Raw genomic sequence first — 25,383 nt, forward strand, 5'->3', positions numbered from 1 at the left:
GAACTCACACATTCTTTCAAGTCCATCCCATGTGTCAGCCAATATGTTCACAGACAACAGTCCCACTCTGCCAGTTACTCCACAGTGACCAAATATGGCACAGTCCAGCTTTCTAAGCCACGTGGTACCAGCATGACCAATACTCCTGCTCTGTGATGTGCGTTAACACGAACTCTAAATGGCTCACTAACAGAGCTAAGAGGTTTGCAAACAAAATCTGGGTAAACTTCTATTGACAGATGGATGACACATCATACCATTTCTAGGTATATTCCTAGCTGCTTGAAAATAAGTTCAGCCGTTTTACAGCTAGGCCAGATGAATTCTGACACTTGTAATACATCAAAAAGATATAGGAAGATGAGCCATGAAACTCTGGTACCCTTCTCAGTTGATGGAAGGAACATACCTGGACTTAAATTTACTACTCATGAGTAAAACTGCCAGGGGATGTGTTGGTTGACCTCACAGACAACCCAAGAAAGATGTCATTTTTGCAAGAAATTTGCCCCAGTACTTTGTGGTACACACTGTATCCCCAGCTGTATTATGTTTTCTTCTATCAGACAAAGACCTTGGTAGAGGAAATGTGATAGAAAAAAACAAATTGTGAAAAGCAAGACACAGAAAGCAGACATCCCCTCAGAGCTCATCTGACATTCAGACCTACCAATTTCTGATGCTCTGGGAGGTTCAATGGCAACCAGCCTGGGCTCAACTCTTAGGAAGATGCCTTCTCCTGTGCTGGCATTGAGTGCAAAGCCATAAGGCCTCACTAGTAATGTCAGCTGGTGGACTCCAAGTGGCAGCCTCTCCATCACGCAGACCACTCTGGTTTGATCTGACATTACGATGTAGCAAGTCGTGTTCTTCACCCGTACCTGCAGGGTTGTCTTCTCCTCAGAGAAACCAACTCCCCTGATAACTACTGTGGCCTGGAATCCGTCATCTGAAGGAATATAATCAAATAAGCTCATTAATTTTGGAGCATCAATGCACAGGATTTATTTCCAAGCAACAGGTAAGAGCTTCGATCAACTTCATGAACATATATTGGAAACCACAGCACTGTTGATCTTCTCATTGCCATCCATCATGCCTATTCCTGCACGCCCTTGCCCAGCTACTCCTCTTTGTGCATTTTTATTAAAAATAAAGGTGCTAATAGACTTGGTGCTGCCTTTAGCACCAAGTTTATTGCTGTTCCTCTTCCCTTTGAGCCTCTAATATCTTGCCTCTGCAAAACTGTGTCAGTGCTACATACTTCAAGACTCGAACTCATCAGAAGTGCTGGATTTGGAAATACAATTTCCCTAAAAACAGAAGTTTCCAAAAGAATACACACATCAGCATTTGGCAGACCTTTCCCATAGCCATCTCCCCCCCACACACTTTGTGCTGACCCAAAGCCCCATTACCTGCTGAATACTCCACATCACTGACTAAGGGTGTCACTTCCTGGCTGAACTGGAAAGAGCAGGAACCAGAACAGTTTGCTGGGACATCATTCACCACCACCACCACCTGGAGATGGAGAAGAAAGTTATTCTGAAGTGGTGTTTTCTAAACCCACAGCTGTTCAGCACTGGCACAAGTTTCATTGCATGGCTTGCTAGGGTTTATCTTAGATAAAGCAGCACATGGTTTTGGAAGCAGCCCATCTCACCTCTCTGAAACCCACAGCTCCTCTTCTTCCAGTCACCCCCTGAAGACCCCACTTGCCATACCCCAGTTCTATCCATCCCACTTTGGGAACAAGGCTTTTAACACCTTGTAATGCTAATTATAACTAATCTCAGATTGCTCAGCAAGCACCTCTCAATTTTTATTTCCTCACGGTTCATGCTAAATCAAGACAGCTGGGCTGTAACTTCGAGAACTAACATCAGCTTCCCTCTCAGAAGACTCAAGTGGCAAAGCACAGGACATAGAAGAGCCCTCTTGTTTTCTCTCACAGGCATTAGGTGTGTGCCAGGAGGGTACACCACTACCTACAAATAACAAAAAAAAAGTAGCTTCCAAGAAAAGAGAAAAAGAAATTAAAAAAGCAGGATGACCTAACCACAGGCGCTGCTGAAGCCCAGCAGCAGGGCTTTGAGCACATCCAGCCTTGCACAGTTCTCACTGCAGCACCCTGCAGTCTTTGCTGGAGGCGAAGGCAGCCGTGGGAATCTACCTGCAGCACATCTGTCTGCTCAGCAGATCTGTTCAGCCAAGAAGCTTTACTTGCTCCCTTTTTCTTACAAATCAAGAATTGAGATCCAGAGATTGAAGGACCTGCCCAATCCACACACTAATACCAGGCATCCTGTTCATTTTACCCAACAGCATAGAGGCTGGAATGCTGCAGATAAATACAGCATCAGTCCCAACTATGATGGCAGCACTACAGGACCCAGCAGGGGTGGGATGCCAGGGAATGTCAGTCCCTGAGCACTGCCTCCAAAGAAATAAACTCTTCTCACTTGCAATAGCTCCTAAGGAAGGTATTGCTCCACAGAAGAGAGAGCATGATCCGACTGCTTTATGGGGAATCACAAAGCAGATCTCTGAAATGATTTAGCAGCAGGACTGAGTACCTGAAAACCAGCCAGACTCCTGACCTACAGGACCCAGGTGAACCAGTAGGAAATGTGGCACAGCGTTAACCCACCTGTGTTTTGTTATTGGAGGTAGCAAGCATGTCCCCAAATATTGGCCCAATAAAGACACCCCCATCATAGACCACACGACTGGAAACAGCTGGCTTCAGACCACTGAGGTTTTCAGCAGAGACCTGGTGAAGAACAAGGATGTCAGATTCTTGCTCTTTTCCAACCAGTGTGATGTATGACCATTCCCACAGCTCCTATACACAGCTGCTATAAGGTGGGAAATAGCTCTTGGAAATCTGTTCTTGAGCTGCTTCTATTGCTTCTGTCTTCAGATCTGAGTCTTCATTTCCCAAGTCTGCATTTCTTCAAGTCTGCACAACATTTTCCCAACCCCACCCTGAGCACAGGACCCCATTGCTTCTTGGAAGCTAAATTCACATTTGTAGGATACGAATACACAACAGAATAAAATTTCTTCACATGGGAGAAAGAATTTCAGTCTGTGCCTATATTCAAAGCAGACTGTTCTACCTGAAGCAAAACTTTAACTTCTATGGTTGGACTCAATGATCTTCAAGGTCTTTTCCAACCTGAGTGATTCTATGATTTTAGTATGATCAACCTCAGGATGGGAGATAGAGAAACAGATCTCCCTCTGACACCTTAGAGAATCAGACATTAACCCAATGTGAATAAAAATTCCTGGAAAAGACAAATTTTTGGTACAGAAATTATACCACAATCTAATCTGCAATTAAGCAACTGCTGTTGTTTAATCTCCCACAGGTGCTTGCATGAAAGGAAACTGAGAGAATGAATCGGCCACGACAAAAGGCAACAAATGGGGTCCAAAGTGGACATCACCAAAAGAAATGACCATACATTGATAACATTGGGCAAGTCCCCAGCTTTTGCTCTCCAGGTGAGAGTCCAGATGCTTTCATAGCAAGTCTCTGAGTCTTTGGTCACGATGAAGTCACTGGTGTTGAAGTATGGGGCTGTAGAACTGTCTGTGTTGGTTTGCAGAAGCCTGCGGAGCTGGTGGGAGGAGATGTGCACGGAAACACCTGCAAAACACAAAGCCGTGGATATCGTCATCCCTATGAGAGCACATCTGCCTGCTCACAGAAAATAAAGATGTTTTCATTTTTCATACAAGGTTGTGATGGTTTAAACCTCTGTAACTGCAAGGAAAAAAAAAAAAAAAAAAAAAAAAAAAAAAAAAAAAAAAAAACAGCAGGGAAAAGTCTAATGGATTCCAAATGCCATTATTAAATAACTAAGAAAATCTAGCAAACATTCTCCAGTTGATCCTGTTTCACCAGAAAGCTAAGTCAGGGATATAGAAATGATGAGGGGCCTGGAGCATCTCCTGCATGAGGAAAGCTTGAGAGCCCTGAGGCTGTTCAGCCTGAAGAAAAGACTGAGGAGGGATCTTATCAATGCTTATCAATATCTCAAGTGTGGGAGTCAAGTGTGTGGGGCCAGGCTCTTTTCAGTGGTGTCCAGTGACAGAACAAAGGGCAGTGGGCACAAACTGGGACACAGGAGTTCCACATGAACACAAGGACGTGATTCTGTAATACTTTTCATACTTGGCAATCTAAATATTTGGAAGGCATAATATTTCACTGTGCATGTCATTTTCCTTCAAAAGAGACAGGCCAGAAACTTCCTAGATGAAACTAGATAGTTCAATCCCAAAAAACAGCAAATCATATCTTATTTCTTCTGACATAAGTACCCATGGGCATCCAATGCTACAGAAATAATAGATCTCAAATGATTCATTAAAAAAAAAAAAAAAAAAGCACAGGCTACCCAGAGAGGCGGTGGTGCCCCATCCCTGCAGACAGCCAAGGTCAGGCTGGATGGGCTGTGAGCACTGGTGGAGCTGTAGGTGTCCCTGCTCAGTGCAGGTAGTGGGACAGATGGCCTTGAAGGGGCCCTAACAACTCTAAGGATTCTCAGATAAACGGATTACAATTTTTTAAAAGGGGGATCTCCAAAGCAAGGCAGTAGGGAGATAGCCTGCTGCAGAAGTACCTTAAGCAACAACATGGAGAAAAGTAATTTCGTTATTAACAATCCCATAGCTCACATCCAGAAATACTGCCCTGCGTATAATCCTTAACTCCTGTCTGGAAGATGATCAGATGCAAATGCGCAACTACCACAGTGTGTTTGACTTGTCTGCCTGTTCCCTGAGCATTTCCAGGGCTCAATGTTCACAAATTGTAGAATCAAAGAATCACCAAGGTTGGAAAAGACCACTGAGACAATGCAGTCCAACCATCAACCCACCACCACGGTGCCACATCCTCAGCAGCACGAGGAAAATCTGGTGGCAGGACAGGGACCAGGTACTTGGTCACTCTTAACAATTTTCCATGACAAGTGCAGGAGAAATGAAACGTACTGGCTGTAGATCCTTTGTACCTCAAGATCTGCCAGGTTGCCATGCTTTCCCTTTTGTATTTGCCTTAGAGCAAAGGCAAGTCCTTTGTGCTTTGTGTGATCTGTGCTCACACCGTGCCTTACTTGATATCACTGTGCTTCCCAGGCGTATGCAGAAGGTCCCTCCAAGAGGTGGAGATGACACCTGCAGCCTCTGAATGGTGACGCTGACTCTCACATCCTCCGTGGAGACGTAGAGGTGGCCGTCCTCCTCAGAGCCCTCGCAGAGCACTGCACCTCTGTGTGAGAGAGGGCAATGTCAAAGCACCAGTGGGCAGAGCCTCCACTCAAGAGAGCCTGGATGTAAGGACTCCTAAAAGACCCATGGAGAGGATGGTCACTCGTCTAACAGACTCGGGTGCTTCAGTGATGTGGGTATTGCACACAACAGAAAGTGATGGAAACTTTTTTTTTTTTTTTTTTTTTTAAATAATTGTGATGGAACAAAGAGCTCAGGCAGCACCAAGCACATGGGATTCCTGCCCCAAAATGGGAGCATTTTAATGCAAGCTGGGCAGCTACAATGTGAAGCTTCCCTGCTTCAACCTTCCTGAAGACACAGAATCACAGAAAGGTTTGGGTTGGAAGGGACATCAAGGATCATGAAGCTCAAACCCCCCACCACAGGCAGGGCCACCAATCCACATTTCATAGCAGCCCAGGCTGCCCAGGGCCCCATCCAACCTGGCCTTGAACACCTCCAGGGATGGACGGGGCATCCACAGCCTCTCTGGGCAGCTGTTCCAGCACCTCACCACTCTCTCTGTAAAGAACTTCTCCCTGGCATCCAACCTAAACCTTCCCTCCCTCAACTTCAAACCATTTCCCCTTGTCCTGCTGTTATCTACCCTTTCAAAGAGTTGATTGCCCCCCCCCCCCGGTAAGCTCCCTTTAGGTACTAAAGGCTGCCATGAGGTCACCCCGCAGCCTTCTTTTCTCCAGGCTGAACAAGCCCAGCTCCCTCAGCCTATTTTCGTAGAGGAGATGCTCACTGCAAGCAGAGTTTGCTTTTTCATATTAGAAATCATCCAAAGCCTAATTTTCCATAACTTAAAATATTTCCCACCACGCCAATAAAATTCTCTCCCTTTCTTTCTCCGCCAAGAAAAAAAGGACTTTCTGTGGTACAGCGATGCCACCGTGTGGTTAAGCGCACAGAGAACAACTCATGTCTCCCAGCTCAGCCGAAATCCTGCAGAGCCAATTTCACGAATCTGTATCTCAAAGGAGCACTGGATCTTCTGTCTGACATGCAGCAGCCAGTTTAGAGCACAGCACTTTTAGATCATACTCCTCCTGATCCCAGGAAGGTGCATTAAAGCACCGCACAGCATGTGCTCAGTTAAGGAAAAAACAGTTTGGTTTTGAAAATACCCAAAGAGCAGCACACCCATTTTTAAAGCTTGTGATCATTTCCATCTTCTATCTACCTGGAGTCAGCATCACACCTCAATTTCTCCTACACCTCCCTCTGAGATGCAGAACTAAACCCTTCTTCCTGATGAGAGGGACTGTAATCAATTTATCTCTTAATCCTCTTTTCTGATAAGCTGAACACATCGAGCCTCCTACACCTTTCCCTCCAAGGCATATTCCTCAGTTCCATAATCATGCTTATGGCTTTCTTTCCCAGTGCTTCTAAAGCCCTTTGACAAATGCACTCAGTGCTGCATGTAGCATTCCAATGCCAGCCTCATAAAGGCTGCACACAGAATTAAAAACATCCCTTCTCCCTCGATTGCGCCTCTACTTAAATGCAAACCTCAGACATCTCCCTTCATTCTCATCCTTGTCTTCACCATTGGTGGTTTGTGCCAAAATACCACACCTGACATTGGTGATTACACTCTGCTTTTCAAGGTGAGACTTTTAGACAAATCCTTCTATGCTGTGCTAGTTCATAGAATCACAGAATCATCAAGGCTGGGAAAGACTTCCAAGATCATCCAGCCCAACCATTCACCTACCTCCACTAAACCACATCCCCTCAGGACAACATCTAAACATTGACTTTGGGGTGAATTAACCGAGCTGAACCAACTGCTCACAGAGGAAGGGTTAGAGGTTGCATCATTCCAGTCTCTATCTTGCATTGGTCCTGGTCCCCTCAGGTCATTCCCTACTCAGCAGAATACAGAAGCCCTGTAAAAGTTGGATTCTTTGCCAGTTTGGCCCTTGAAAACTGTTCTCTGATCTGTTTAACCCGTGCTTCTGCCTCAAATGTATAGGGGATAAATGTATACATGTATTAGGGGACTGAGAACAGAAACCACCTCAGTAAACAAGCACAGAAGGTGGGCCTCCATTGCTCAACATGGCAACTGGTGTCAGAGTTACTGCAAGAGAAGGCCTTGATCTCCATGAAGGGCTAAGGTTTCCCTATAGCCCAACATCCTTGGTAGGGACTACTGTGCATTTTACAGCTACAGAAATGGTGAAGAGCCTGGGGCATCTCCCTTCTGAGGAAAAGCTGAGTGTCCTGGGGCTGTTCAGCCTGGACAAGAGAAGGCTTGGAGGAATTTTATCAATGCTTATAAATAAAGGGTATTACGTGGATGAGACCAGGTTCTTTTTGGTGGTGCCCAGTAAGGACAAGGCATAAACTGGAATATGGCAAGACTGGATCTTCTTTACTGTGTGAGTGACAGCAATGTCAGAGGCTGTCCAGAGAGGCTGTGCAGTCTCCTTCCCTGGAGGTATTCAAAATCCATCTGGACACTTTTCTGTGCAACCCAGGGAAACTGCTTTAGCAAGGGGTGAGCTAAATGATCTCCAGAGGTTTCTTCCAATCCCCACGATTCTGTGATATCCCAGGGCATGTGGAACACCTTTAGTTAGGCAACTGACAGCCAATCACACAATGGAACCTCAACACCAGAGACAGATACCCTCATTAAGACACCTACAATGCATTTCAAGTTATGTCCACCCATTTAGGAGCTTGAAAACATTGCAGACATTTTAGGGAAGAGGCAGCTCACATGCATTGTGGACATCTTAGTGAAGCTATCTGAGCAGAGCCTGAACAAAGAGAGGAAAATGCCAAAGGGAGTACAAGGATTTCTACACTGGACCAGACTTACTCTGCACAGCCTCTGAGATGATAAAGGGCTCCATGGGAATTCATAACGATTATTACGGGATATGAAAGAATCACACTGTTCCTACCTTAGGGAGAGAAGAGGCAGACTTGCACCACAGCCAGACACCAGCCAGGACACATTGTAAGTAGGAGAAGACCCCACCACAGTTACTGCTTCTATTATCCGCCCACCCAGCCGACGTGGTTTGGGATCCCTCTGAGAAACTGAAAGGAAAAAGAGCATCAGCATCCACCAGAGTCAGGAGAACTGATGTAATCACGCCTGGGTTATTTCAATTTTAGAGCCGGTATCTTGTTGGTTTGGGGAAGAGGTGCTTTTTGTTTGAGCAACAGCATTCAAGAGTTACATTTACAGAAATATTTCCAAATAAAACAAGAGTGTTGATGTTTGGCAATTTGTTTTTTATATATTTTTTTTCAAAAATTTAAAAAAAAAAAAAAAAAAAAAAGATTTGTGCCTGTTATGGAACAGCATTCCCCTTCAAAATAGTTTTAACTGGCTCTGTCATTAAAGCTTTCTATGAACGAACATGGAAACATCCAGGTTCTGGATGCCCCATCCCTGCAGGCATTCAAGGCCAGGCTGGATGTGGCTCTGGGCAGCCTGGGCTGCTGGTTGGAGACCCTGCACATAGCAGGGGGTTGGGACTGGATGAGCATTGTGGCCTTTGCAACCCAGGCCATGCTGTGATACGATTCTGTGACTGCAACATTCACAGGAAAGAATAAATGGGTTCCTTTACCAGTCACAGCTCTGTCTGTGATGATGACTTCATCAAGGTAGAACAACCCAGCGGTTTCCTTCTGCTGGATGCTCAGCAAGTCAATCTGATGTACAAACACCGGGGTGTTGATGAGAAGGTCCTGGAGAGGCACAGAGCGACTCACACAGCCTGTCCAGAGGTCAGTGCAGGAGAACATCCAGCTGGAAGACAAAGTGGTACAGCCTTTGTTTTATTTCTGGGTAGTTACAGTGAATGAATTTGGAGATGAACTCAGATGATGCTATTATTACCTGCATACAACATCTGATCACTCAACAAGTCTCTCTGGAAGATATAAAGCATTAGATCCCTGCTTCAGCATCCTCCTCTACAGAGATCAATACCAAGCTTAGGCCCCTTGAAAATTCCAGACAACTAATCAAGGTTCCTATTTCTTTCCATCATGTAGTCATGTCACATGAACCCCCCTCCTGCTTTCCAGAGGTACACACACAGCCCACACTCAGCCTTACAGAACACAGAAAGAAATGGAAGGACCCAATCGATAAGCATAGCATGGTGACCTGCAGGTAATCCAGGAGGCTCCTGGGATGCATCAGGGATAATTTCTTGAGCCAGGTAATAGACAGCCCCATCTAGGGGGATACAGTACTGGACCTACTGCTCACCAGCAGCAGTGAACTGGCTGGTGACATCAGGACTGAAGTTTGCACTGGGATGTGCTGGTCAAACTGGAGAGCAAGAAGAACATGCACAGGCAGTGGAAGCATGACAAGTATCCTGGGAGTACAGGGATGGGGATGCTGCTAGCCTGTTTGGGACAGGGTGAGGAAGACAAAGGCCCAATCCAGAAATGTGAGGGATGATTATCCCTGCAGACAGCCAAGGTCAGGTTGGACGGAGCTCTGAGCACTGATGGAGCTGTGGGTGTCCATGCTCAGTGCAGGGACTTGGACAGATGGCCCTTAAAGGTCTCTTCCAAGTCAAGCAATCCTGTGATTCTGTGAAAGCTAAGATTCCAATTTCACTTTCTGAAGTTCTTCAGATTGCTGGTTTGGATTTTATTATTATTATTATTATTATTATTATTATTATTTGTTTGCTTAAGATGTTTTCTTAAGATGTGCCTGCCCCCAGCTTCACACTGCCCATAGTGCTCCCCATCAGTGGCTTTTTGCACCCATATATTCTAGCTGAAAAACAGAAAGTCAAGAGCTACACCAACTTTCTAATGGTACCACAAGTCCCCTGGAAAAAAAAAACAAAAAAAAAAAACCACAACTTCATTATTAAATTCCTGGTATTTTTTGCTAACTAGAGACTGATCAAACTCTCCAGGCCAGTGTACATTACTATGGTAAAATAGTAATGTGCCTATCTCTTCATATAGTCCTCAAAAACAACAGAAGCACATTCCAGGTATGTCAGCACAGGGACAGAGCATCCATCAGTTTGCCCCATCTGACAATTCATTTTGCACAGAATCACAGAAACACCAAGGTTGGAAAAGACCTGTAAAATCATTCAGTCCAACCATCATTTTAGACAAACAAGAACTTGCTGCTCCCCATTCTCCCAGAACACCCTCTTACTTTGGAAAATGTCATCTCTGTGCACTGTGTCTGGATACCTTGTGTCACTGCCATCGAAATCCCACTGGCAGGTGAGGTTTCTTTCCACTGAAGATAAGGAAAGGTTGGTGTAGGACACTGAGATATGAAGGACGTTGCTCATGTGGCCTTTATGTGCAAAACAAACCTGCAAAGAAAATGAAGAAAAATGTTTTCACGTAAACAGAGCAGTGTTTATAATTACAATTTACTCTGCAAGAGCAGGCACTTACATGTGTGTACTCAGTAAGGTCGTATCTTTGTAGAGATGATGGAGAAGCTTTCACCAGCTGGCTTGGGCTGCGAGCACTGAACCTCCCACAGAAGGGCTCTGTTCCATAGACAACACGTTCTGTGGTGACAGAGTTTTCTGTACCTGAAGGAAAAAACAACAGGATGGGAGGCTTACAAAGGCTTCAGAGAACAGGTACAGTCAAAGTTTTCATGGAAATGACAAAAATAGAGGTCCAAAACAATTGTATCTAATAGTTCTGCTCCTCAGTGTTCTGCCTAGGTAAGTTATGAACATTCACAGGGCATTGATCCTTAGTTTAAGGCAGGATAGATCACAGAATTGCTGCAAAAGACCTCAAAGATCATCAAGTCCAACCACAACCTGAGCATGCTACACTAATCATTACATCCCAATCCTGACCAGAAAAACCTTGTGGAAAATGCTACCATCTTAAGCCAGATAGAGTACGACCGATTGAAACCACTTTTCCTTCTCAAAAAACACTCAGGCAAAGTTAGAGATTGATACGTTTCAGCAGCTGAGAATCTGCCCTCACTTTTTCGACTTCTGTTCCACTGAGTTATCAACCTTGTTACCAAAAACCTGCTAGGATTTCTCATTTCTAGTGTAAAAGAGGCTTTTTCCTACAGCAGACACTGATAAATCATCTTTTCTGTCAAAATGAGAGAAAAAAAAAACCCTGCCATTTGAGGTCAGTAGTCTTAAATATATAAATAAAGAGAAAATACGTAAAGGAGGCAACCATGATTCTTGACACAAAGGGTGTTGGAGCTGTTGACATCACTGCTGGTAGATACATTGAATATAGTGACACCCATGGGAAAAAGCATGCTCACAAAAGTCATAGAGCTGAAAATACTTCATAGAATTGTAGAATCATCAAGGTTGGAAAAGATCTCACCCGGTTCAATCATCCACCTACCACCAATGTTGCCCACTCACCCACGTTCCACTGGACAACATTTCTTGAACACCTCCTGGGATGCTGACCCTACCACCTTCCCTGGCAGCCTATTCCAGCGTTCGACCACTATTCCAAAGAAGAATTCTTTCCTAATATCCAGTCTGATCCTCCCCTGGCACAACTCTTTTGTTGGCAAGATTGGAGCACTGAGATCACATAATTAGACAAAAAACATCCAAATGATGTTTCTGTTTTTTTGCCTAAAGCTTCCCTCTCTCTCCAGTTTAATTAATTCCTTTCCTCTGCTGAGATGAGTCAGTCACCAAACATACATATTCCTGGCTGGGTCCTGTTCTCTCTGTCTACACTGAATACAAGGATGTACTGTGAGGTCCCTAGGCAATCATTGACTTCCTGGCATATTTTACTATATTTTACTGCTATCAGAGATATAAATTGGAATGAGTTTCTGATGTAATACTTTAGTATCAGGGAAAAAAAAAAAAAAAGTATTTTTATTATTATTATTTATATAACACTTGCCTGAATGTGAAGCACAGCACAGATTTTCACTTTTTCAGTCATTGGGAAGCACCAAAAGCAAAAGACTCATCATCAGGCTATAGCCTGAGCTGTCGCTTTGGGCTGCTCCAGATCTACTTCCCCAGCACACATTATGAGACATGAATAATTTCACATGCCCAAAGATTTGCCTTTTCTGCCTGTACTCCTAATGCTTCCAACACTGAAACATAACCTGCTCTGATCAGCTTCTTGCTGTATGATTTTGTCACGGAAATTATTGCAGAAAGACTCTCATTAATACATCAATCACGTTTGCAATATTAGTTCTATATAATATGTCTCATTAGAATAAATACAAATAAATCCAGTAAAAGAACAAAATTACTTCTGTTGAAGGTTTTGAGTACATTTACATCAGAAAATGACTCCCACATTAAATACTTATTTGTTACATTACTACCTTGTTTCTCAAAGCCATCACGGAAGAGTATTTTAGCAGAAGTTGGCTCAATGTCACACCCAACTGAAAGAAGTTCCTCTATTGCTGCTTGGACCTTTAAAAACAAAAAGTGAGAAGTGCTCACAGTACAGCGATGCCTGGCTCATTCCAGTAGAGCTTCCACATTGCCACAGCTGCATGGATTCTACTCAGCTCAGTACAGACAGAGCCTGAACTTCCAGGTCTAAAATCCTTTAGGGTGAGACACTTACCTGAAGAGCAGTGGAATTTGTGTGGATCATTCTGCGGGGTGCATTGCTCCAGGAGATACTGAACCATCCCGTACCAGACACAGTCAGCATCTGCCAAGCGAAGAAACAAACAGATGAGAACAGGTACGATTCTCACAAGGAGGTCAAGTCTGCTATGTGGATTTTCTACCAAGGAGGAACTAATAGCAAACATATTGCCCTTTCAAAGCTTCTGTAATAAATTTAATAATAAAGAATCCCTTCTTAAACTGTGCTTGCTCTCCATGGACTCTCCTGACACGTGCCTGGGGGTTCCTGTTTCCAAATTAACAGGAGCACGAGGGATATGTGACCTGCATGGACGGACTGATAGCCACAGATGGTCCTGACCACAGCCCTGAGGTTGCTCAGAGCTGTGGTGCCCCAACCCTGGAGGTGCTCAAGGCCATGGATGGGTCCTGGGCAGCCTGGGCTGGTGGAGGGCACTCAGCCCATGACAACGTGGTTGGAATTAGATGATCTTTCACATCCCTTCCAACCCAAGCTATTCTAGGATTCTATGACAACTTCCACACTATTGAGCACTGAAAGCTGAAAGTTTATATCACCCAATTGCAACACGGAGCTGATCATAAACCCTTTGAGTGTGCTGTTAACTAGTGACAACTAGTGAAACTACCCCAAACTGTCATGAATTAGCATCAAGAACAAAGTAACAAGCAAGGCAAAAGCAGACTGCACTTTACACATGGGCAAATTATAATGTACCATAAAAATACCCACCTGGCAGTGAGTGTGAAAGTCACAAACACCTTCAGCTGCGTGGCAGTATTTATCTATGAAATCAGCAGGCCAACAAAAAGTGGGAACGCACTGCCATGCGTAAGTGACAACATCTTTACCATTAGGATCTATCCGAGCCCATTGCATCAGGGTTAGTCTACATCCCATGAAATTCTTCAGGCTAAAAGGGACCTCTGGAGGCCATCTATGCCAAAGTCCCTGTCCTACAGGGGTCAAGTACCCAGCACTGACCTGTACATCTGGAAGATACAAGGCACGAGCCCAAATTTCATGTCTCTCAATGTAGTAGTTGTTCACCACCTGGGGATTCAGCCAGGTGTTGTGTATCTGGACTCCAACTCTCATCCCATTGCTGGGTGCCTTTCCATGATGCAATGCTTCCAAGTAGTACCTCAGGCCAGCAGTTAGCTCAAATTTCTGGGATTTTGGCCGCCAACTCTCGCTCCAGTTCTTCACCCACTTTCCAGACCATTCCAAATTGCCAGCTGGGAGAGCAGCAATTCTCACCTGTGTCCAGATGAACCAAATCACTCATAATTTCACAATACCAAAACACTGTACATTCAGCTCCAAAACCAGAGCTGACAGCAGTGGCTTGATGTTTCAATACATTCTTTCCTATTCTACAGCAAAAAGCCATCACCTCAAAGATCTTTGATTTAGGGTTCAATAACATAAACAAGACAATTCTTATGGTTGTCCATAAAAGCTCCACTAACAATTCTTCGTGTAGATTTTCATAGATGGCTTCAGTTCTCTAGCTCACAAGCCTAGAACACAGATGAAAATGTCTGCAGGAAAAGACATCTGAAGACTCTAGAGACAATGGCATACGTTTCATGAGACAAATGGCCCATAGGGCCAGGTGTAAAACGTCAAATAACAGCACAGAAAGTGTCACTCTGCAACAGATGCATAATAGGGGCCAACGAGGCAATCCGTGCTGGGGTAATCCCCCACTGGAAATGTCCTTAATTAATGCCCTTCCCTGTCACGGCTGCTTTATTTTTCTCCCTGCTAAGAGTCATACCTTATGCTGTGGGTCTTGGGATGGACTCAAGTACAGAGATGCCGGACCATCTGCCTGGATCCAGAAGGTGTAATTGTTGGTCTGAGGAGCCACAAAAAATCCACGAAGCCTGGAGCTAAGCAAAAGCAGAACACCCATAACATACACAAGAGTTACTGTAGAATCCCCACCACCCAGCACCCAACCTCCACATGTATACTGAGAACATGAAGATAAGCATGGCTTTGTTGTAGGCAACATCTTTTCTATGTGTTTCTTCTCAAGCAAAGTCTTATTTCTCAACAGGCTGGAAAAGGCTCAAAATCCCTCAGGATCAAAGAGGAAAGTACAGAAGTGATAGAAGAATGGAAACATCCAGTGCATTGCAAAGCTGTTCCTAGGCACATCCCAAGAGGCACCAACATGGCTCAAACATCTTCATGGAACTGAGGACAATCTATGGCTGCAGTTGCCAACAAGGGCTATGGATGTGACCAAATCTCCAACCCAAGGCAGCCTCTAAGTAGAATTCCTTCTATCTTGACAGCAATTTCTTTCATGCTATTTCACAGCACATCTAGGCCAAGCAGAACACCAAGGGAAAGCAAAAAAGGGAGGAAGTACTTTGCTGAATATGTTGAGCTTCAAAAGGACCTCAGAGCAGAGGGTTTTCTTTGATTTGTGGGAGCTATGAAGTCAGGCTCTGCTGAAAAGAGCTGTCATGTGTTACTGCTACACCTTACACTATTAAAGGTGACTGCCACAGCTTCATACCCTTTTAAGATCACTGAGTACCTGAAGGACTGCTTTGCTGCAGACAGAAATCTTACTGGGGATTGGGCACTAGGTACAAACTGCCACCTATATCCAGGCCCTGCTTCTGTCAGATCAGAGGCGTCATCCCAGACTTCAAAGAGAAGCCCCCGATTTCCTACAAAGTTAAAAGAGAAGCGTTCTCAGCAGCAGCCAACAACAATCCCAGAGCACATATGCTAGAATTGGTGGTGCAAGGAGGCTAATTAATAACCAATTAATAAATTGGCTCCATCTGTGGGGTACTTTTAATTCATTGTGCCTTGAAATCCCCCACCAGTAAGAACAAAAATTTGCCAAGACCAATCTACTTCCAAAAAAAACCTGACTGCTCTCAGAGGAAGAAATACCAAACTGATCCATAGTCAACAAAAATCGAGCATCATTATGTGCACAGTAATTTCCTACTGCAACATTCTACCCAGGCAACATACCCAGGAGTCTCTACAGCAGCTCTAGTTCCCCATTCTGTCCCCTAAGCATTCATTCATACTTTTCCCCCCTCATTTTTCCCAGCTCTATAGGGCTGACCCATTTGCACCCAGAGGGCTGAGCTTTCAACTTTGGCTTTCCTTGCTATGAACCTAAGATAAACTAGCTTAGTGTTCTGGAAAAACAAGTGTCTTGATGATTTCTCTCTGTTTCTACGCGTGTTGGTCTGTTGGGACTTTTGGTTATTAGAACGCTGTACCTGGCTGGGGGGCACCAAGCATCCTGTTCCTGCCCACAGCCTCAGTGGTGCAGATGATTTGCCGGGGAGAGACACGCTTGACTTTACAGGGGACACCTGGGCAGCAAGAAAAGGAGACAAATGTGCCATAGAGAGTTGGAAATGCATGAGCTCCAGAATAATCAGAGGACCATTACAACTGGAAAAGACCTCCAAGACCACCAAGTCCAACTCCAGCTCACCCCCACCCATGCCCAATGACCACGTCCCTCAGGAGCCACAGCTCCTGAGCACCTCCAGGGATGGTGACACCACCTCTCCCTGGGGCAGCCTGTATCAATAAACCAACTTTCATTTCCAAAAGACAGCAGTGAGTTGCTAGAAGCCTCTATTTGTACTGTCAACCAAGAAAAATCATTCCTTCCCATAGCCCAAATAGACTTTCCTTGATGCTGAGTACAACTCCCATGTTATCACTGCACATGAAGACCAGTTGGGTCGAATGGGCTTTGCATGTTTACAAAAACCCTCGGCTCATTTCTCCTGTTACCTGCAGCAGTGACCTGCACGGGCTCCTCAAAAAAATCCCCCGTAATGGTGAGGTCAGTTCCTCCTGCAAGACTTCCAGCCGCTGGGAACACAGAGGCTATTTCTGCAGAGGAAGGAAAAGGGGGATCTGAAAACAAGCACAGGAAAGATGAACCCCAGCCCTATTTCTGTCAAAGCCAGCAGTGCACTTGCACTCTTTCCAACTGGAACAAACTCCTGTGAATCAAACAGGCTTCACTGATCCTTCACTGCGATTTCGGCAGCCGCTGAGATTACAGCAGGAATGAACCACTCGGTAACTTGGCCACACAACAGGGAAATACCAGAATGCCTGGGCTGTGACTTAGCAGTGACTGCATCTGTCACGCTCAGATTGTAAATACTATCTTCTGTGCTACTGAGGAGCTCTGGAAAGAAAAGTGACATTAAGTGCTTTAATCCTTTTGACCCTGCCCGACTCATTTCCCAGTTTAGCCCATAGGTTTAGGTGTCACTGCACTTTCCAGTTGTCCCACAGGGATGAACGCAGGGAGGTGAACAGATGGTGGATATCTACATTGGGGCTACGAGAATCTTACAGGATCTCCTCTTTATTACAGTCACCCCATTCCACACTGGAAACCTATTTTTCTCTTTGTTGAAGTTTACTCACTTTTCACTCACACATCCTAATTTAAAGAAACTTTTTTTTGTTTGTTTGTTTTTGTTTTTATCATCTGAAAAAAGACTAAAAACATGAGAGAAGCTTGTCCAGATTTACATTTTCTTTTCTCAATTTTTTCCACTTTCATTTAACTTCATTTTGGCAGCATTAACTATTGGCTACTGCAGTGCTGCCTATTGGAAAGTCCTGGCAGACCTCGTTTCTCCAGGTACTCTGCTAACAATTAATTCCACACAGTTACTCCATTTGTAAGTAAGGACATAAAATTACCCTCTTTTACAAAGTGTTTTGAATATATAGGTGAAACAAGTTGTATGCTATAAACAATATACAAAATCCATTTACGTATTGGCTACACTCCTTAAAAGAAAAAAAAGAATAAATTGTTATCTCCTGAACCATGCTCCCAAGATACAGCCTATAAGGTAATTACTATTATTATATTAATTTCAGCCCCTTGACAGGTCAAAACAAAGGCAAACAATGGCAAAAGCATGGTGGGACCTCTCCCCATAGCCAGAGATGTCATGTGGAAGTTATTAAGTGTCTTGGTCCACATCTTTTTAAAATAATAGTGCAGCAATCTGCTGTTCACCAGCCTTTAATCCAGAGCCCAACTCTTGGAGTGACTGAACATCACCTCGCAGCTGGTGAAGTGAACTAGCCTATCCAAAGGCCTACATTACAGGTTTTATGGCCAGCACTGCATTCTTACCAAACAGTATGACATAAGGGGGAAGCTGATATAAAGGCCCTTTGGATCCAACACACCAAGTCTGCTGGTGCTCTGACAATACAAGGAATAACGACAGCACCTCCATTCCAAACCCTGGCTGACTCTCAGATTAGGCTGTCCAAAAGAGTGTTCAAAGACATCCTTAAGAGGACCACAAACTCACTGGAGATTAAGAACACAGCCCATGGCAGCACACCCAACCTCAGCATATAAAGCTGGGATAGCTGAAATTCTTGGCCTGCAGCTTTGTGTAGTCAGCCCACCACAAAACTTACCACACACCAGTAGAACTACATGCTAAAATGAGGTCACATTGGTAAGAGCAACAACCAGGTGTCTTCCTTAGACAACAGTGGCACTGCCATGGCACAGTGCAAGCAGTGGGGTGGGTCAATGCAATACCTGAATGTGTTTGGTACAAGAAAAGCTCCTGCTTGGCACTGATGAGCCAAGCATCTTTGTCTATCACTGACCTGCAAGAGAGAGAGCTGTGTTAGAGATCCCTGGACCTTCCAGTTAGTGCAGACCTTCCTTTGGCAAGGTTGGACACTTTTATTTTCAGTTGGACTTGGATTATGTCTCTTTTGGGCACACAGAGATGCCTTGGGGGAGGAACACACTCCCTTTTCATTCCTAATCTGATGGTCATCTTCTCAAACCAGAAAAACCTCACGTCTAAGTAATGAAACACAAGTTTTGATTAAATTTCACACACTCATCCTGGACTCAGAAATGTAGCTGTGCTCCCATATGAAACTATAGGGGGGAAAAAAAAGAAAAAAAAAAAAGGATCTTTTACTCACTTTCCTTTGTTAAACACTGAGAAGCTGACATTATGGGACCCTAGGGGAGAGAAAAGAAACATGCTTTTATGACAAAAACATGGAGAGCTTTAGTAAGAGCACAACCTACCAAACCTTGTCCAGACATCCTGCCCCCTTTCTCTTCCTTATGCTTTTCTTATAACAGTACAGTTGTGTTGATTTCAGCTGACCTGCTTTCAATTTAAGAAAGAAATTCCTCAATGTGCACCACAAGAGTCCAAAAAATCTTGAAAGTAAAAGCAAAAAAATAAAAATAAACCCAATAATCCCTTGAAACTGTCTGCAAGCCTTTATGTGGTACACATCCATTACTGCTGCATCACCTCAGGAAAGCTCCAGGAGTAGGATTCAACTCACAACTCAAGACATCTAAATTCCTATTCCTACACGTAACTGGGGCTGAATTCAGTGGCCTTATATATAGGTTTCAAGAACCACCCGAAATTCCCTGGGAGTATTGGAGAAATTGCTCAGGATTGACAGATGTGGCACAGGACGTACAGGAGATCCTTCTCTTCCAGTGGAGCGTCTGGAGGCAATATTCAATCACATTTCAACTGAATTGAACACCAAAGTAGGAAGCTTCCAGACTTAGATTATACTACATTGTGTGGATCTGCTCTTACATATCTGAATCTGCAAGCTGAACATCAGGGCAAAAATTCCTTTCAGATCCTGTGGATCCTATCCGACCTCACTTGCCATACCAGGAAGGTGAGAATCTCCTTCAAGATCCCCATTATCTCTTAAGCCCATCATACACAAGATGAAATAAATAACGAAGGAAAAAATAATGGTTCCCCTAGAGCTGCAGGAGTAGCAGAATTATGATCTCTCCCACACACCCCAACACTCTCACCAACCTATGTGGTTCCCTTCCACCCGGCACTGCATGGTTCCCAGTCCTTCTTTTGTCTGAATGGAATAGCTGTGGGGAAACGAAGGGCTTTGATGAGCCTTGGGGGCAAAACAAATCAAACAACAGTGAGAAGCATCTAATCAAAAATGCAAGCTTTCACACCTGAGTTAGTTATGCTCACTTCCCTTTAGAAACAAGGGAGAAGAGACCATCGGCAGCTTAGGTCGATGCATCCCATCACTCCAATTTGCCCCCTTTATCCTTGTTTTGATAAGGTGATCCCACTGCTGACTTGCAGAAATCCCATTTTAAATATGAGCTAGAGCAGAAAGCCTTGGCTTCTTAAACTTGAGAAGGGCAATTTAAACCCATGCCTCTGGAAGGGGAGGACCTACATAGGACAGAGGGAGCTGATGTCTGAGCAGGAGATCAGAGATTGCCAGCAAGATGAGAAACAGCATCAAATGGAAAAACAGCCTCAGGAGGTCAGGAGGATATAATGATGTAATGACTTGATCTGTACAAATTTAAACTATAATTCGTCCAACCACATACAGAACAAGTTGTCTACATCCGTGGTTTTCCCATTTTAAACCCACTCCTTATCAGCAACAGAAAGGATTTCCTGCTTGGGGAATGCAGGCAGCACAGTTGGCACTGAGCTGCAGAGAATGCATGCAGGCTGCTCACAGAAATGCTCTCCTATGGGCAGGGAAACTCTTCCTGATATCCAAGGTCCAACCAGCACCTCCCTTGCTGCACTGAGAGCTGGATCCTCAAAAGCATTTGAACGCCAAATTTCCAAGCAAATCAATGGGATTTTGGTAACCAAACCCTATTCCAAGCCTGGTTTGCAAGGATTTGTGAAGTGATCACACTGCCCATTTCTAGACAGTGGAAGAGTCGGAGGACCAGACCCAGATCAGCACCAAATCTCTGATTTGTACAACTGAGGACCTAACTTTAAAACACAGTCTGCATTGGGGATAGGCAATAAACGAGTATTTCCAGAGATACTGCACACCTCCTCCCACTCTTAAAACTCAACTATACCAGTAGAATAGACTATGGGCTTTTTTTTCCCAGGCAAAAGCTCCCAGAAAAGACAGCACTTTCTGAAGCCTCTCTTAATTGCTCTGCATGCCCCTAGTCTGCAAGTAGGAATGAGTAGCAATTAAGCAAGCTATGCTGGTGCTATATCAAGCTTTGGGAGCCATGGAACAACAAGTTCCATCATCAACAGAACAATTTGCATTTAAGTTCCCCTCCTGGGAGGCAGGAGGAATTTTACAACCCAATAAGAGGGCTCACTGAGAAGCCCTGGCACTGATTTCACTGGCTTTTTCCTCATTTCCTCGTAGCAACAGCATTGCTTTTCCAAAGCTCACAGACACTAAGAGAAGCACACCAGAAAAATATGGGCTGAGCTGTGTTTGCTGTGCCACATTCTCACCACAGCAGCATAGAGATATTGTCCTGTGACTGTGAGCTTTGCACTCAGTGTAGTCCTTCAGGAGTGCAGAGGGTAAGCAGAACAGCATCTGCCTTTTCCTCAGCCCTTTTCCTGGCAGATGTGGTTGCCAAGCCACTCTCCATCATATTTGAAAATTGTCAGGCAAAGTCCCCACTGACTGGAAAAAGGGAAGCATCACTCCTATTTACAAGAAAGGGAGAAAGGAAGTCCTGAGGAGCTACAGGCCAGTGAGCCTCGTATCCGTGCCTGGGAAGATCATGGAGCAGATCCTCCTGGAACACATTATGACTCATGAGGGATGAGCAGGTGATCTGAGACAGCCAGCACGGCTTCACCAAGGGAAGGTCGTGCCTGACCAGTCTGGGGGCCTTTTGTGATGGAATGGTGGCATTGATGGACAAAGGCGAGGCAAGTGTTGTTGTTTATCTGGACTTGCACAAGGCCTTTGACATGGTCCTGCACTACGTTCTTATCTCTAAATTGGAGAGATAAGAATTTGAAGTCTGGACTGTTTGAAGAATAAAGAATTGGTTGGATGGTCATAATCAGAGGGTTGGAACTACAGCAAGCCAGCAGCCCTCACCCACTCTATCTGACTGGTCAGCTACTCACAGTCCTTCTTCACATTATGCCAAAACTGAGAAGTTCACTGAAAAGCCAAGAAAATCTTGATGCACAAGACGTGCTGAGGCCTTACACCAACACAAACCCAAAATAGGTCAACAACTGACATGTTTCCTGCTTGCCCGTCAGCAAAAGAGCAGAGGCTGGTCCATCCATCTCCTTCTGCCACAAGGACAGCTGGTCTAGGGAAAAGAAGAAAGAAAGATGAGACATAAGACAGCTTCCCCAGGGAGGTGACTGAGTCACCATCCCTGGATGTGTCTAAAAACCACTTGGATACGGTGCTCAGGGACACGATTTAGCAGAGGCTTGTTAGAGTTAGGGTAGTTAGGGTAGCATGGTTAGCTTGCAGTTGATCTTTAAGGTCTTTTCCAACCTGAGCAATTCTGTGATTCTATGAAACTGTGATTCTGTTAAAATCAGCAACCAGTATTTTCAAAACAGTCAGGAATTCTCCCTCACTTGTATCTAGCCTTTATTAACCTAGAAAACAGGATGAGCCCAGACTGTTTGTTTGTGTGTATATATTATTTGAGCATATGTAGATTGCTCCAAAAGCAATGCCTCCTATTTATTTCTGTGGAAACTACCACAGCTACAAAGAACGCAATAACACTTTGACAGAGCTAATTCTCAGCTACAAAATGCTAATTTGAACACAATTGCTAGCATTAAGCATGCATTTTCAGTAGAGATGAACAAGAGCCTGCATTCCACGCCCACAAGAATCAGCACCAGCAGAGGTGACCCAGTGTTGTTGTTTCCACTGCTAAACCACACCACCCACCCCTCACTGTGCTCACACCCACTGGTCCATAAACATTTAGCAAGCATCAATGAGTCTCAGTGGGTGCAATTTTTTCCTGCATGGAGGAATTCAGTGAAACACCTTTACTTCATATGTACTTCCATGTCAGATGCTATTCTGTCAGATTGTCCCTCTGCTGCTGTCTGTCACACAGCAATAAAATGCAGTGAGATATTGGTAGGAAGGTTCAAACTCTACTGCCATACCAGCAACATCTGCCTCTGATGTCATAGACCAACATAATAAAATAGGAGGCATTACTTTCAGAGCTGCCTTCATATATATTCTATATATATATATATATATATATATATATACACACACACACACACACACACACACTTCGCCCTGTAAAGCACACTAAATACTGCATGCTCATAAGGATCATGATAAAACCCACCTTCAAGACACCAATGCTAACCTTGGGCAGCACAAAGCATTGACAGTTTGGGTCCCAGATAGACCCTTACCTTCCAGAAGCACCAGGCAGCACAATACAGCACTGGGCTGGTACAGCCACAGTGCTTCAAGATGGAGCCCAGTCATTTCTTTACTTCATCAACAGAAGATATTATAAAGACAGATGACTTGAAAACAGTTAAATTCCTAACATGAAATTCACGTATCCCCACCTAATAGCGGAAAAAACTTCTGCTAGAGAAGAGGAATAAATTCACAGTAATTAGTATAACAAGCAAAAGATGGTAATGTTTCTTGAAGAGTCAACAAGCAATTAAGGCAAATAAGTAATTGAAAACCTCTCGTGAGGTTTTCACTTTGCTAAGATCCACACCTGTGACAGCGCGCTCCCCTTCATTTTCCTCCCTCAGCCTGGCTGTTATGCCCCAGGCCTTGCTCAGGCAGAGAGTGAACACAGTACTGATAACACTGAAGGTCTTGCCAAGACCTGTAATGACCACAGACCTGCCTTAAACTACAGGCTGAAAGAACTGATGGCAGATATGTGGTCAGCATATATCAAACACTACGAGTCAACCATCTTACCCTATCAATACTAAGCAGCCCAAGAGCCCCTTGAGCTCTCCTGTATGGCAGCCAACTGCATGAAAGGATCTCCCCTTGAGTAGGAACACTCTTGGGGTTACCCTTGTGCAAAGATCCCTTGTACCTCACCATCAAGAGGCTCCCTACCAATGCAAATCCTCATTAAATGACTAGAAGTTTAAGATGTTAGCTCCACAAAGGTTACATGTCAGGTTAACTGTGCCCTCAAACAGCTGACCAAATCCATGACTAGGAGTGGCTCCAGCTGCATCTGGCTCCTTTTACCTCCATGTTTCAAGGAGTTCAGAATGCAAAGAGGTCCACTCCTCACCATCCTAGTTACAAAAGTAAGCCCTGTTCAAGTGCTATATTGCACCAGTAAACACATTCCTGCCTCTTTCTTATGAGTGTATAGTTTCCATCTGCAATGCTACTAAGGATGAACAGAAAAATAATCACTGCTGCAAAAATGATTAATTCATCACTGGTCCACTGTATGCTATATAAAGCCTGAAAAGACAAAAGCAATGCTTTTAGAACATCACAAAAAAAAAAAAAAAAAAAAAAAAAGGTTTTTTTCCTCCATCTGAATATGTGTTACTGAGTGGCAGATGGCTCCGGTCAAGTGCAAGTCTCCACCTGGAACATACTTGGTAACACAAACCAAAAATGGGCAAAGTATTCATGTGAAACCGGGATGTAAACCTGCCTGGTGTGCCAAGACTCCAAGGCCATTTCCTTTTTAGCTAAGGGGAGGTCGAGCTGTAAATGAGTAATCCAGCAGTGGAGCACGCAGGCACACCAGCCTTTCTTCCCACAGATAAAAGACTTCACAGGTCCACTGGAGGCAGGTAAAACAGTAATGAATATCAAACAAAAGGATGCTAATGTGTATCCAGTGAGGGCTGATAAATGGGTGCAACAGGTATGGCTGGAATCTGCTCTGGGCTTTCATTCGCAGTGGCAAAGAGCTGAGTTGCTCAGCAAGGAACTTTTCCATTCAACCTAATGGCTAGTTGCAAAAACACAGAATCACAGAATGGCCTGGGTTGCAAAGGCCCACAATGCTCATCCAGTTCCAACCCCCTGCTGTGTGCAGGTCACCAACCAGCAGCCCAGGCTGCCCAGAGCCACATCCAGCCTGGCTTTGAATGCCTGCAGGGATGGGGCATCCACAGCCTCCTCGGGCAACCTGTTCCAGTGAACATTTATTTACTGGTCAAGTTTAAGCTGCTTTCTCTCAAGAAAATTTTTAAAGTCTACCCGCTTTGCTCTGTTGAGTGCAACCCTTGAAGCAGCAGAGAACAAATTCAAACCTCCCTTGAAAACAGAGAAGTGACCAGAGAGGTTTTGAAGCAGTGGAAAAACAAAGCCTTCTGTCCCCAGACACTTCTGCTTTTGTCTTGTGACTCACTAGAGCTTCTCCTTCAAACTAACAGTATTTCTAGAAATGCAAATGGAAGGGAAAATTTATTTAACTTGAAGATTCTGACATTATTTTAATTAGTTAAATTTTAATTTGCTAGCCAAAATAAAATCTACAGCAACCAGATGCAATTACAGTAAATTCACACTGAGCTGTGATTGACTATGCTGCCAGTAAACAAACCAACTAGCTTAATGGACCAGTTGCAATTAGATTAACAAAGTTTGCTGGAGCCCAACTCATGAGCTGCAATA

At 44.3% G+C, this 25,383-nt stretch overlaps 1 protein-coding gene across 11 annotated transcripts in view; it reads right to left on the reverse strand.

The window, feature by feature from the left end:
* The window catches only part of PKHD1 (PKHD1 ciliary IPT domain containing fibrocystin/polyductin), a 240,212-nt gene that overhangs the window by 204,455 nt on the left and 10,374 nt on the right, over positions 1 to 25,383 (reverse strand). For all 11 annotated transcript variants that reach the window (XM_042832731.1, XM_042832730.1, XM_042832736.1 and 8 more), the window contains 20 exons: positions 21,998 to 22,072; positions 19,797 to 19,861; positions 18,913 to 18,952; positions 18,512 to 18,582; positions 16,711 to 16,812; positions 16,182 to 16,277; positions 15,473 to 15,608; positions 14,699 to 14,813; positions 13,900 to 14,175; positions 12,886 to 12,975; positions 12,635 to 12,728; positions 10,723 to 10,865; positions 10,510 to 10,637; positions 8,898 to 9,079; positions 8,220 to 8,358; positions 5,136 to 5,290; positions 3,477 to 3,661; positions 2,654 to 2,776; positions 1,419 to 1,524; positions 671 to 949 (listed from right to left, as the gene is read on the reverse strand). In XM_042832731.1, the coding sequence (XP_042688665.1) occupies positions 671 to 949; positions 1,419 to 1,524; positions 2,654 to 2,776; positions 3,477 to 3,661; positions 5,136 to 5,290; positions 8,220 to 8,358; positions 8,898 to 9,079; positions 10,510 to 10,637; positions 10,723 to 10,865; positions 12,635 to 12,728; positions 12,886 to 12,975; positions 13,900 to 14,175; positions 14,699 to 14,813; positions 15,473 to 15,608; positions 16,182 to 16,277; positions 16,711 to 16,812; positions 18,512 to 18,582; positions 18,913 to 18,952; positions 19,797 to 19,861; positions 21,998 to 22,072 (2,600 nt within the window). The remainder of the gene's footprint in view (positions 1 to 670; positions 950 to 1,418; positions 1,525 to 2,653; positions 2,777 to 3,476; positions 3,662 to 5,135; positions 5,291 to 8,219; positions 8,359 to 8,897; positions 9,080 to 10,509; positions 10,638 to 10,722; positions 10,866 to 12,634; positions 12,729 to 12,885; positions 12,976 to 13,899; positions 14,176 to 14,698; positions 14,814 to 15,472; positions 15,609 to 16,181; positions 16,278 to 16,710; positions 16,813 to 18,511; positions 18,583 to 18,912; positions 18,953 to 19,796; positions 19,862 to 21,997; positions 22,073 to 25,383) is intronic.

This window comes from Centrocercus urophasianus, unplaced genomic scaffold (genome assembly GCF_019232065.1).
Source record: "Centrocercus urophasianus isolate 14NV4802_14NV808 unplaced genomic scaffold, USGS_Curo_1.0 seq_39, whole genome shotgun sequence".
Classification (NCBI taxonomy): Eukaryota; Metazoa; Chordata; class Aves; order Galliformes; family Phasianidae; genus Centrocercus; species Centrocercus urophasianus.